Source organism: Heteronotia binoei, chromosome 1 (assembly GCF_032191835.1).
Source record: "Heteronotia binoei isolate CCM8104 ecotype False Entrance Well chromosome 1, APGP_CSIRO_Hbin_v1, whole genome shotgun sequence".
NCBI lineage: Eukaryota > Metazoa > Chordata > Lepidosauria > Squamata > Gekkonidae > Heteronotia > Heteronotia binoei.
Genome location: NC_083223.1, coordinates 71,240,944 through 71,252,548, shown reverse-complemented (window position 1 = coordinate 71,252,548; position 11,605 = coordinate 71,240,944). Strand labels below are relative to the sequence as shown.

General features: G+C 39.4%; 1 protein-coding gene across 1 annotated transcript in view; it reads right to left on the bottom strand.

Moving 5' to 3' along the window:
* Positions 1-7,040: 7,040 nt before the first annotated feature.
* Positions 7,041-11,605, bottom strand: part of COL19A1 (collagen type XIX alpha 1 chain) — a 348,383-nt gene continuing 343,818 nt past the window's right edge. Inside the window, exons 46-47 of the mRNA XM_060235557.1 lie at positions 7,905-7,982; positions 7,041-7,307 (exon numbers count right to left, since the gene is read on the bottom strand). Coding sequence (XP_060091540.1) covers positions 7,171-7,307; positions 7,905-7,982 — 215 coding nt within the window. The 3' untranslated portion in view covers positions 7,041-7,170. The remainder of the gene's footprint in view (positions 7,308-7,904; positions 7,983-11,605) is intronic.

Sequence of the window (11,605 nt, the reverse complement as noted above, 5' to 3'; positions counted from 1 at the left end):
TCTCTGTCATAGTGATATTGCAAATTTGGAGAAGGAGGAGTTCAACTGAATCCTTTATGGGGGATGTTCTCCCACATACACAAAGTTGCAGGTATGGGAGGAGCTAGAGCGTGCCCATGGTTTTGTTACTCTATTCTTAAGCTACATTATATACATATAGTAAATTGTAACTTACACAGATTCTCCTGGAAATAAAGTACCAAAGTTGGGAATGATCCAACCAAAGTTCAGCACTGTCTTCTCTTCTGTGACTTTGAAAAGTGTAACTTTGGCTGAATTCTCCCAAACATTTCTAAAATATAATAAACTATAAATTCTGAGACAGAAATTCTCTGCTCCAGTTTTAGTATCTGTGCTGCCAAAGTGAGCACAAGTCAAAAATTCAAAGATAATTATAATTCAACTTAAAGACAAAAATGAAAACTTGGTACAAGGTTAAAAAAAATCTATGTAGTGCATTGTTTCCTGCCTTCTATACATTTGTAGAATGCAGTCTCTAGTAAATCTTAGACACAACTAAAAATGTGCTGCTTGCCACCTTAGGGACTGAAAGGTGGTCTAGCACAGACCCTGAAGAGATTTGCAAAGTGTTAACAATTAGCTAAGTTACAGTGGTGACAATCCCTTCTTGGGGAAAAAACTTCTAAATAATTCTATGCACAGTGTTCATTTAAGACATTTCAGAAGTCTCTTTAAGTAATTTTGAGACGGTAAAACTTCTGTTATATTTAAATCAAGGAATATAAGAAGCATATCTTATGGTATTCTACAGCTAAACCAGAATAATTACAGTAACTTCCTTAACATTTCCTGCTATCAAGAGCATTCTAGATACAAGATCATGTAACTGTACAGAAAAATTGTACGTGGCTCCATGCTAACTACCACATTGCCATTAGTAGGTGTGGGTATAAGAAATAAAGGATGTATAGAAGAGAAGTAGAACTTCAGGGAGTTTTGGCAAAATGTTTCATCCACTTTCATCAGTGGGCTTAGAGTAAAAAATAAAACATCTAACACAAATTCTGGAGACACATCATCTATTTTTACCCCAACCCCCACAGTCTGTTTAAAAAGCATTGTAGTATTTGTGAATTACAACCATAAAATCTTACATGCACATCATAGTCTATTAGATTGTAACCATTGGCCGTGATACAGAAAACCACACTTGGGAGGTAGAGAGAAACTTTTGCATGCACAAGGTATCTTTTATGACACACAATAGTCTCAGCCAGGGCTTCTTTTGAGCAGGAACATGCAGGAACACAGTTCCAGCTGGCTTGGGGTCAGAGGGTGTGGCCTAATATGCAAATTAGTTCCTGCTGGGCTTTTTCTACACCCCCCCCCCTGGTCTCAGGCAAGGGAAAATCCACACCCCTGGAATAATGCCTGCAGTCTACAGGGTCTCTACTAGAAAATAGATGGTGAGAGGAAGAGAGGACCTTTGGATGGAGGCTTCTTCCCCCCCATCATCACAGGTGTTCAGCACTGTCAGAGCAGATGACCATGTTGATCACTGTCTATTTGTCAGTATTTTTCTTCAACACAGGGGCATTCCAAAGGGATCTGTTGAGGCTGGGTGAGTGGGCGTCAACGTGGTAGATGCGGTTCAATGTGGACAAGTGCAAAGTAATGCACATTGGGGCCAAAAATCCCAGTTACAAATACAAGTTGATGGGGTGTGAATTGGCAGAGACTGACCAAGAGAGAGATCTTGGGGTCGTTGTAGATAACTCACTGAAAATGTCAAGACAGTGTGCGATTGCAATAAAAAAGGCCAACACCATGCTGGGAGTTATTAGGAAGGGAACTGAAAACAAATCAGCCAATATCATAATGCCCCTGTATAAAATGATGGTGCGGTCTCATTTGGAATACTGTGTACAATTCTGGTCACCACACCTCAAAAAGGACATTATAACATTGGAAAAAGTCCAGAAAAGGGCAACTAGAATGTTTAAAGGTTTGGAACACTTTCCCTATGAAGAAAGGTTAAACTGCCTGGGGCTCTTTAGCTTGGAGAAATGTTGACTGCGGGGTGACATGATAGAGGTCTACAAGATTATGCATGGGAAGGAGAAAGTAGAGAAAGAAGTACTTTTCTCCCTTTCTCACAATACAAAAACTCGTGGGCATTCAATGAAATTGCTGAGCAGTCCGGTTAAAATGAATAAAAGGAAGTACTTCTTCATCCAAAGAGTGATTAACATGTGGAATTTACTGCCACAGGAGGTGGTGGCAGCTACAGGCATAGTCAGCTTCAAGAGGGGATTGGATAAAAATATGGAGCAGAGGTCCATCAGTGGCTATTAGCCACAGTGTGTGTGTGTGTGTGTGTGTGTGTGTGTGTGTGTATATATATATATATATATATATATATATATATGGCCACTGTGTGACACAGAGTGTTGGACTGGATGGGCCATTGGTCTGATCCAACTTGGCTTCTCTTATGTTCTTAAGATTTCTTCAAATGGTAACAATCACTTGCATAATTCCCAATAGGGAAGCCTGCAAGCAGAAAACTTCCTGATTTTGTTCCAACCAGCTGGCAGCCTTGGCTGTGAGACCGGAGGGACTCCTTTGCCTCCTTGTGAGGAAGAGAGGAAGACAAGCAGGTCTGTTTGAGCCTGTGATTATGGGAGGGGCAGAGTTCTGGATAGTCCTTGCCATTGATTATCTATACCACTGTTATTTCATGGGAAGCTTGGCCCTCCTCCCCAGTTCTTAGTTATTCATCTGGAAGGTAATGATCTGGGGTTGGTGAAGGGCAAGGCTTTGGTGTTGCAGGCCAAAGATGATTTGAGAGCTCTTAAAGAGAAATGGTCCAGAACCATTATAATTGGGTTGGCCATGATTTCTCACCTTGTTTGGCATGATATTTGGGACATCTTACATATCGACAGGGCTCTTTGCAAGGCCAATAATGAAATTAGGAAAGCCTTAGAAGAAGGTCTGGGCCACTATCTGCCCCATCCTGACATTCGTTTCAAGTGTCCTGACCTCTACAGAGGTGATGGGGTTCATCTTTCAGAGAAAGGTAACAATCTCTTCTTGAGAGACCTCTGGCTAGGGCTGCAGGTGGCCTTGGGCCTCCCGGTGGGTGCTAAGGCCTAAGCAGAGGCTTGGATTTAGTTGTGGAAGGTTTTTTTGTGATTGATGATCTTATGCGGCTAGGGGAGGACCAGAAAGCATCCCCCTTTGTTGGGTTAGGGGTCTGGTAGGATCAACCTTTGGGTTTGCCAGCCCAGAGTGGGAGAATGCAGACCGTCCTTTGGGACTTACTTGGAAAGTTCCTTTCATTGCCTGGCTTGTGGTTGGACCATCTGGGTTTTGCCTGCTTTCTGAGCCAGCCTGGTTGGAGCTGCAGTGTACAGCTCTGACCAGGGGCTGGGTAGCTCACCCATTGAATGGCAGGGGAGGTGTCGAGACCTCTGGCCCTGACCAGGCCATGGTTCTGGTTAGCCCTTGCTGTTTGTTATCTAAGTTAAATAAAGTGGCCCTTAGTTTTATCTAATTACTTTGTGTCTGACTCTTTATTCCGACTTGGGGGGCAAATGCATGGATGTCATTGCCTGGATTAGCTTGATGGTATTGTTCATTCTGTTTTGGAGACTCCACTGGACACTCCAAATGGAGTGTCATTCTAGCTTAATAGTTACAGGACAGAAACATCTCATATTGTGTGGTATTAGAACTGTTGCCATTTTTTTGCTATTTAATATGTTATATAAAATTCTTTAAAGCAACCAAAAATCCTCATCAATATAGAAATTACAAAAAGGTGACTTTTAACTTCAAATGACGAACAGAAGCTGTGCCTGTGTGGGTTTTTTTCGTTGCACACACAAGATAAAAAGGGCAAACCTGAGTGTGTGTCTCAGATCACAGTATGGCCTTGGTTAAAATGCATATCTACAATGCTTTTCTGATTTGTTGGATTTAGACATAGGCTGCCTTTGAATGCCATAAACAAACCTTTGTTAGATTGATGGCAGGTGTCAGTGCAGTTTGCTGCCCTGCCCACCGACTTCCTCGTTCCTCTCACACATGGAGAATCATAGAAGCCTCCTGCTTTGGATTGCTTTCACCAAACTCCAGTTGGTTGTGATCAGGGGTTTTTTTTTTGTAGGAGGAACTCCTTTGCATATTAGGCCTCACATCTCTGATGTAGCCAGTCCTCCAAGAGCTTACAGGGCTCTTAGTACAGGGCCTACTGCAAGCTCCAGGAGGATTGGCCACATCAGGGCCTAATATGCAAAGAAGTTCCTCCTACAAAAAAAAAAAAAAGGCCCTGGTTGTGATGTCTATTTGCAGGCGCCTGGGTAAATTTTAAAGTTTCTTTCCCACAGAGTGGGATTCTAGACCCCAGTTTGTGGGAGAGAAACAAACCCTTATTAACTTAACTGCATCAGGACACTACAGCAAGCTGGAGTTTATTGAAAGTGGAAGAATTTGCACTGCCTCACACTGTGTAAGGGAGGGAGGAGACAGCCTACAACACTAGCAGCAAGCTGGGTTCATGAAAGACATCTGCATAGGGCCATAAGAAGAGAAATGACTTAATGTCTTGAGAATTGCATAAAAATACTAGAACATAATTATATGTATAAACAACTCTTTTTTTAAAAAAAGGAAAGCATTAGACAATAAAAATAATTCAAATGTACATCCATCTACTTTCTATTAAAAGTTTCACAATGGCAAAAATATTTGCAAGAAAATATCATACTTAGAACAGATAAAAATATATCTAAATGATGCGAATGAACAAATATATTTCCCCAAAATATATAAAATTTTCTGACAAATTCAAGTAAACGAACTATTATATAATATTGCCAGGTACCTTATTAAGGTTTGTTCAGCTAGCTAAAATCCAAAATATACACACAGCACCAAGTAATATATCACACCAACTGACCTGTATAGTTTCCCAAATGGAACATTTATACAGAATCTAATTACCATAACTTCCATGAAAATACAGCACCTTTAAAAACCTTATAGTAAAGTCTAAAATAAATTCAAAGTTAACAATACTGGGAACATTTTCAATTAAATTTAGAATCACTGGAGAAATTTAAATAAGACAAATTGGACAATTTAAGAGGGGGGAAATACCCCTGCCAAGGATTATATAATATCTGGCTAGTGCAAAATCCACCTATATTGAAATTATGTAGAGATAGTGTCTAGTGTCTTGGCTAGACTGAATCCACTTACTTCACCAAAATACTGCTGCACTTTTTTAAATCAGAGGTTCATATAATCTTAATTAAGATAAGGTTTCATTTGCAGGGAATTTAATAATTTCTGACAAACCTTTCACAGTTCAAATGCTTTAATATTTAATTCCTACATATTTCTTGCTTTTAAAAAAGAAAATATCCAAAAGCTTGGGGTGTAAGTTCATCTTGTCATCTGACTTTTCTTACTTATGGTTCATTCTGGAGTAGAAGATATTGGATTTATATCCCACCCTCCACTCCGAAGAGTCTCAGAGCGGCTCAGAGTAGATTGCATATGTAGTGCTGAAGAAGAAGTGGTTGGGCCTCCTAGAGCAGGTAACAGATGAGTGCATTTCTAAGCACTTACATCTGCCCAAAGTCCAGCATGGAAAGCAAAGGGAAGAGAAAGCTATTCAGCTGCACATATGGGAGTCGATCATGCCCTAACTGAAGCTGTGGGATGCGGAAAGTCTCAGGATTAATCTCTAGCATCTACATTTACAGGCTCTCTGGTGGCAGGTGTGAAGATTTTGGAGAGCTGCTGTCACTCTGGGTAGATAAGTTAGATGGACCAATAGCCTGACTTGGAATAAGGAAATTTCACAGATGTTCAGGTTTTTTAAATATATAATTCCCTCACTCGTGAATCCAGACTTCAGAACTGTGGAACACAGCTAACAATCACACAGAGGAGCTGTAACATGATTCTGAAAAGGAATTATTTCATCTGATTTTTTTCCCTCTTGTTGCCATCTAGTCAACTCCTATTTCTCAATACAGTTGTGACCAATCAACATTTATGGCAGGAATAGCTATGGGTAAGACCATTGTTTCCTAAAGTGGTTTTGATTTTAAAGAACTCTAGTACTACATGGCAGAACTTTTCTATTACCAATGCTCTATTTACAGCTGATATAATGTTCACTGTGTATCATTGTTATCTTTAAGGGAAACAAAATATCGACTTCCCCCAGCAAGTGGCTAATTAAAAAGTTGCATACAGATGCCACTGTGAATTTTCCTGAGTTACGAAACTTACTCTTGCTATAATAATCACATTTGACTGTTATTACTGAGAATGGCAGAGGCAGATACTGGGTGGGAGCATATCAGCTTCAGACACTGGAAATGGATCTTGCCTGCATTCCCACATCAGCCTAGGAAGAGTCGCTGCTACACAGCAGTGGAGCCCAATGGACCACCCCCCCACCCCCAAACATAGTATGAAGGCTGTAGCAGGGAGGTGGAATTATGGGCAAGATCACATTCCACTTCTCTTTTCTTTTTGTGGAGCCTCTTATACCAGAGGATACTGCCAGCAGAAGAGGGAAGAGGGATGATTCACATGATTTTTCCTTCTCAGTGAAGCCCCATGTATCATATGGTATTTTGTGCACAAGGGTTCCCTGATCATTGGAAATACTTTTTTTTGAGCTGCTATGGGAAGACAAAGACAAGGAAAGAAATATTTCCTGATCTGTTCCTGCTGTTTTTGAAGGTACTTGCTGGCCTTTTGGTACTTATCAAGTTACATACTTCTCTTCAGTCAGGACCTATCTACACAACGCCCTAACTATCAATGATAACTTAGGAGGTTAAAATACAAAACCTGTAATTATACTTCTGTAAGTCACAGAACTAAAATAATTAAGAGGTCAACAAGGACATTATGGCACAAGAAAATAACATTTCTTAAAGAAAAGTAGTCTAAAATCTTAAACATATGGAATGCACGTAAAGACAAACTCTGAGAAAAAAATGGCTCCACTGAGATGCTTTTAAAAAAAACCAACCTATACACAATGTAGTATATGTAGACAAAAAAAAATTCCACCAAGTATTTTAAAGCTTAAATTTGAAAGTAAGTGTAGGATTGGAGGGGATGGATGAGCAAAGGGCTAAAACAGGAATCACAAAGTCTTCACAAAGAAGATTTTCATTTCCTGGCTGTTCGTGGTTGAGTCGGAGAAGCGTGATAATAGCAGTCTGCTGGGTTGCACCTTCCAGTTGGTCCAGGGGGGCCCTGTGAACCCGGTGCTCCTGGAATTCCTGGTGAACCTGGCATGCCTGTGACTAAATAAAACAATAAAACAAAACAAAAAAAAATCATCAAACCCCCTGCAATTAAAGTCTATTCATGATACATTTAATTAGTCATTTATAATGTTGCCTTTCTTCTTTACTGAGATGCCCCAAAGTGGTTCTCAATTAAAATAATAATTCAATTAACCAGCAGCATCAGATATCAGCATATCATCTTGAGTGGCTGTAAATTTCTTTCAGCTTCAATCAAAGTTCTCCGGGAATAAAAATGGCACCAATCTTGTCTCCTGGGGCAGATAACCCCCCAGTTTGGGGACAGGGCAAATGAAAACAGCCCTCCAACAATTCTCCAGCAGTCAAACCCCATATAATGCCATTTTCCATAAGAAGTCCTCTCATTAATCCAAAAGCTTAGGTGTTTAATAATTTGGACATCAGTCGTTTAGAACTTTATAGGTTAAACAGCATTTCTAATGGAATGCAGAAACTTAGTATTACAATATTGAATCTAGAATGTATTTTTCAAAAGTGAACAACTCACAGGTGATCAGAATCCTAAGAGTTTACTTTTTTTGGTTTATGTCACCTGTGGTTTTAGCAAAGTAAATATAAATTGTGGTGTTTTACCTGATGGGCCAGGTGGACCAGGCTCACCTGGCAACCCAATTCCAGGCTCTCCTCTTTCACCTTTCTGTCCTCTGTAGCCTAGAGAAGGTAAACAGATACAAAGAAAAGAAATAAGAGTGCCCAGTAATTTCAAGATTATCTTCCTCTGGCTACCTCCACAGAATGTAGCAATCAAAAGTGTAATTACTTTTAAGGATGCTGGCCATTTAAATAGTGTTTTATTTAGCTTTAATCTAACAGCTGAAATTTTTCTATCAGAAGTAAATGGATTCTGAGACTAAAATAATTTCAGCTAGATTATCTTCTGATTAATAGGTTTATACTGAAGAAATCCTTTTTGGACGATGAAAGCATGCATTGCAATAGCATGTATATATACACACCCTAACACTTATTTGCCTCCCTGATGAGTTTGATGGGGAGCTGCCAGGGAATGACAACAGTCTGTGGGGTGGTCATGCAACACAGGAGTGGGAAAGAATGGCAATACATTATAGTTTGCAGTTTATGAGTTTACAGCATTGTGGCATACCCAAGCAAAATGTCTTTTTAAATTTAAAAAGGAAAAAAAAATCAATTTACTATCACAAGAATATATGGAAGTCAGCATCACGCTGTATTCAAACACAGACGCATGTTCCAATGCCTGCTCAGTCCATGCAAAACTAAAAGCTGATGTGGAAACTGCAACCCCTGTATGGAAGCTGGGGAAAAGTCCATGTCCTCTCTACATGGGGGCTGTATCACATCCTGCTTAATACCTACATTTTCCGTACAGTGCAAAGAATGTCACGCTGTGCCTGGAGCTTGCATACAGACCCTCTACATGATGCAGACAATCCATGTGACATGGCACTACATAATGGGTAAAATCATGGAACTATGCACTGCAATCCTACAAAACGTTGCTCTAATCTAAGCCCATTAATTGCAGCAGGATTGCACTGTTCATGTTGTCTAAAGTGGAATCAATCTTTTTTTAAAAAAAAATAAAGAGTGAAGGAACTTGTCATCTGAGATCATCATGGATCTATTATGCAAAACACTACTCTGATCTCAATGAACAAGGTTTTGACATAAAAATGTTTTACAGATAGAGGCAGGCAAGATTCATTCAAAATCTTGCATAGGTCACAGCTTGTCATATAATTTCGGAGAATATGAACAGAACAAATCTTGAAGCAGTTCTCTTCAGATCTGTATCTAATTTTGGAACTGGCTACGTGTCAATGGACAACCTGTGAAGATTGTTTTATGCAAACATCTGGAAAAGCAAAACTGAAGCGGAAGTATCTCTTTCAGGTTGTTGCAATTAAATTAACACATATACATTCAAAATGGGAGTATATGGATGTTTGCTGAAATTCATAATTGTTATGTAAATGTTCCAGTTCCATAAAGCATCATGCCTATCCAGGTAAGATTAAGGTTCTTAACTTCTGTGGCACATGAAAGAGGGCTAGAAGATATTTCAGAAGGGTACATGTTCTATTATTACGAGAAGAAGAGGTCTGCAACATTTAGTTGAGAGCAGTCAGTACTGAGCCTTTTCTATTACTTATTCAGGACCACCTATAGCACCTTCTTACACTGCTCCCAATGTTGGAACTAACTGGAAATAAGCAGCTGAGAAAAATGTTAGTTTAGCAGGCACCACATTGGTCTCCAGAAGCCAGCAGACACAGTCACAGACTAGACTGCAGAACATGATAATGATCAGAACAGCAATGGGAAATAGCAGCTTCAGAAAGTTAAGAAGTCCAAGATGTTCCTAACAAAGAACTCTTGGTTGCATATATTTCAGCCTGTTCCCAGTGTCAGGCATGGCATTCTTTCCTAGGGTTGCTGTGCTTTTGCTGAGACCATTAAGAGAACACAAAGCTTGCAATAGCTTTTGCTAACATGACCTCAACTCTAATAGAGTCTGCCAGGGGTACAAATAATTTTGTTTTGTAGTTGTTTGCCGTACCATCTCAGGGCCAAACTTCAGGAAACTGAAAGCAAGAAAGTAGCACTATTAACATCACTCAGCTCTAACAACAACCACGAAGCACAAAATGCATACAGTCTTCCTATTAATTAACAAATTGGTAGTAACGGAATAGTCACTTTTGCTGTCACTGTGGACCATGAAGCGCAAGACTGCATTTGTTTGTTGGTAACATCCCAACAATATTGTTTGGAACAACTTTGAACATATGAAGCTGCCTTATACTGAATCAGACCCTTGGTCCATCAAAGTCAGTATTGTCTTCTCAGACTGGCAGCGGCTCTCCAGGGTCTCAAGCGGAGGTTTTTCACACCTATTTGCCTGGACCCTTTTTTGGAGATGCCAGGGATTGAACCTGGGACCTTCTGCTTACCAAGCAGATGCTCTACCACTGAGCCACCGTCCCTCCCCTCCCCGTCCCTCACCGTCATCAGAGGAGAGAAAAAGGAAATGCAGCTTGGTACAATGCACATGATAGGAACATGCATGGCATGGCAGAGCAGGCTTACATTTAAAGAAGCAAGCAAGCAGGCATGCACTAAGAGCAGAAACATCCTTTATAAAGTAAAAAAAGAAGCAGAAACCATTCTCTTCATATGTTAGTTGTGAAAGGTGTGTCCTGCTAAGTGGAACTATAAATTATTATTTATTGATCTTCAGTTACCATGATGCATTCTTTGTACGACTGTCAGCCAGAAATGTTGTGCAATTTATTTTAATTGCTTTTTATAACTGCACTTGCACTCCATAATCAGGACAGCTATTACATTTCCCATTTGCTGCTCCACCTCTGTTCTCCTTACAGTAGAAACCATTTATCAAAACAAGCCATGTTAAGCTATACATTCACAAGAGGGTCATCCAGTTAATCGCTTAGCTTTTGAATTTCTGTCTGCATCCATAAAGAAATGAACGGTATTCATAACAAATCACCTTCAGAAGTCCTATCAGAACTGTACGCACAGAAGGAACATCACAGACATGAAGAGATCAATACAGACTGAGAAACTTGGCGCACATTATTGAAATTCAAGTCATTAAAGAAATTTAATAGTACAACAGTCTAGCTACTCACATTTTATGGTTATGAATAGTGTAAACAACATTTAGGTATATCTGAATAATACAGAGACAAATATTTTGTACACTGCTGAGTAACAATGCAGCAAACATGTAATGAAACATTTCACCAATGTCTTTCTAAGCTTCTGTTTTATTTTACATAATCAAGACAGTAAGAAAAACATTTAAATGTTGTATGCAAACACCATTCAAGAACAACTCAAAATAGATGTCCAGCAATAACACAATTTTACATGAGGTATATTTTACTAAGTGCCATGATTAAACTTCTGAAGTTTAATTTCACAGTCGACCTGAGCACATTTCAGGAAACCTCTTATAGCAGAGGTGAAAGAGTTATAGCTATAGAACCAGGCTGTTAGTCAATTAAAAGACATTGTTTGGGTTCATATATTGAGTGGTTATAGTGAGAATTGCTGTAGATGCAATGCTATCACAAAGGAACATGGTTCACCAGAATCATTGTTTTGTAAACTCTAGGCTCTAAAAACTTATTAGAAATTGAGAAAGGAACACAAATGAGCAGTGTTTATTATCTCCAAGTGGTGATATAGTTGGATATGTTTATTTTATATTTCTACCCTACTTTTCAGCCAGGATAGACTCCTAAGCACCTGTAATTCATCAA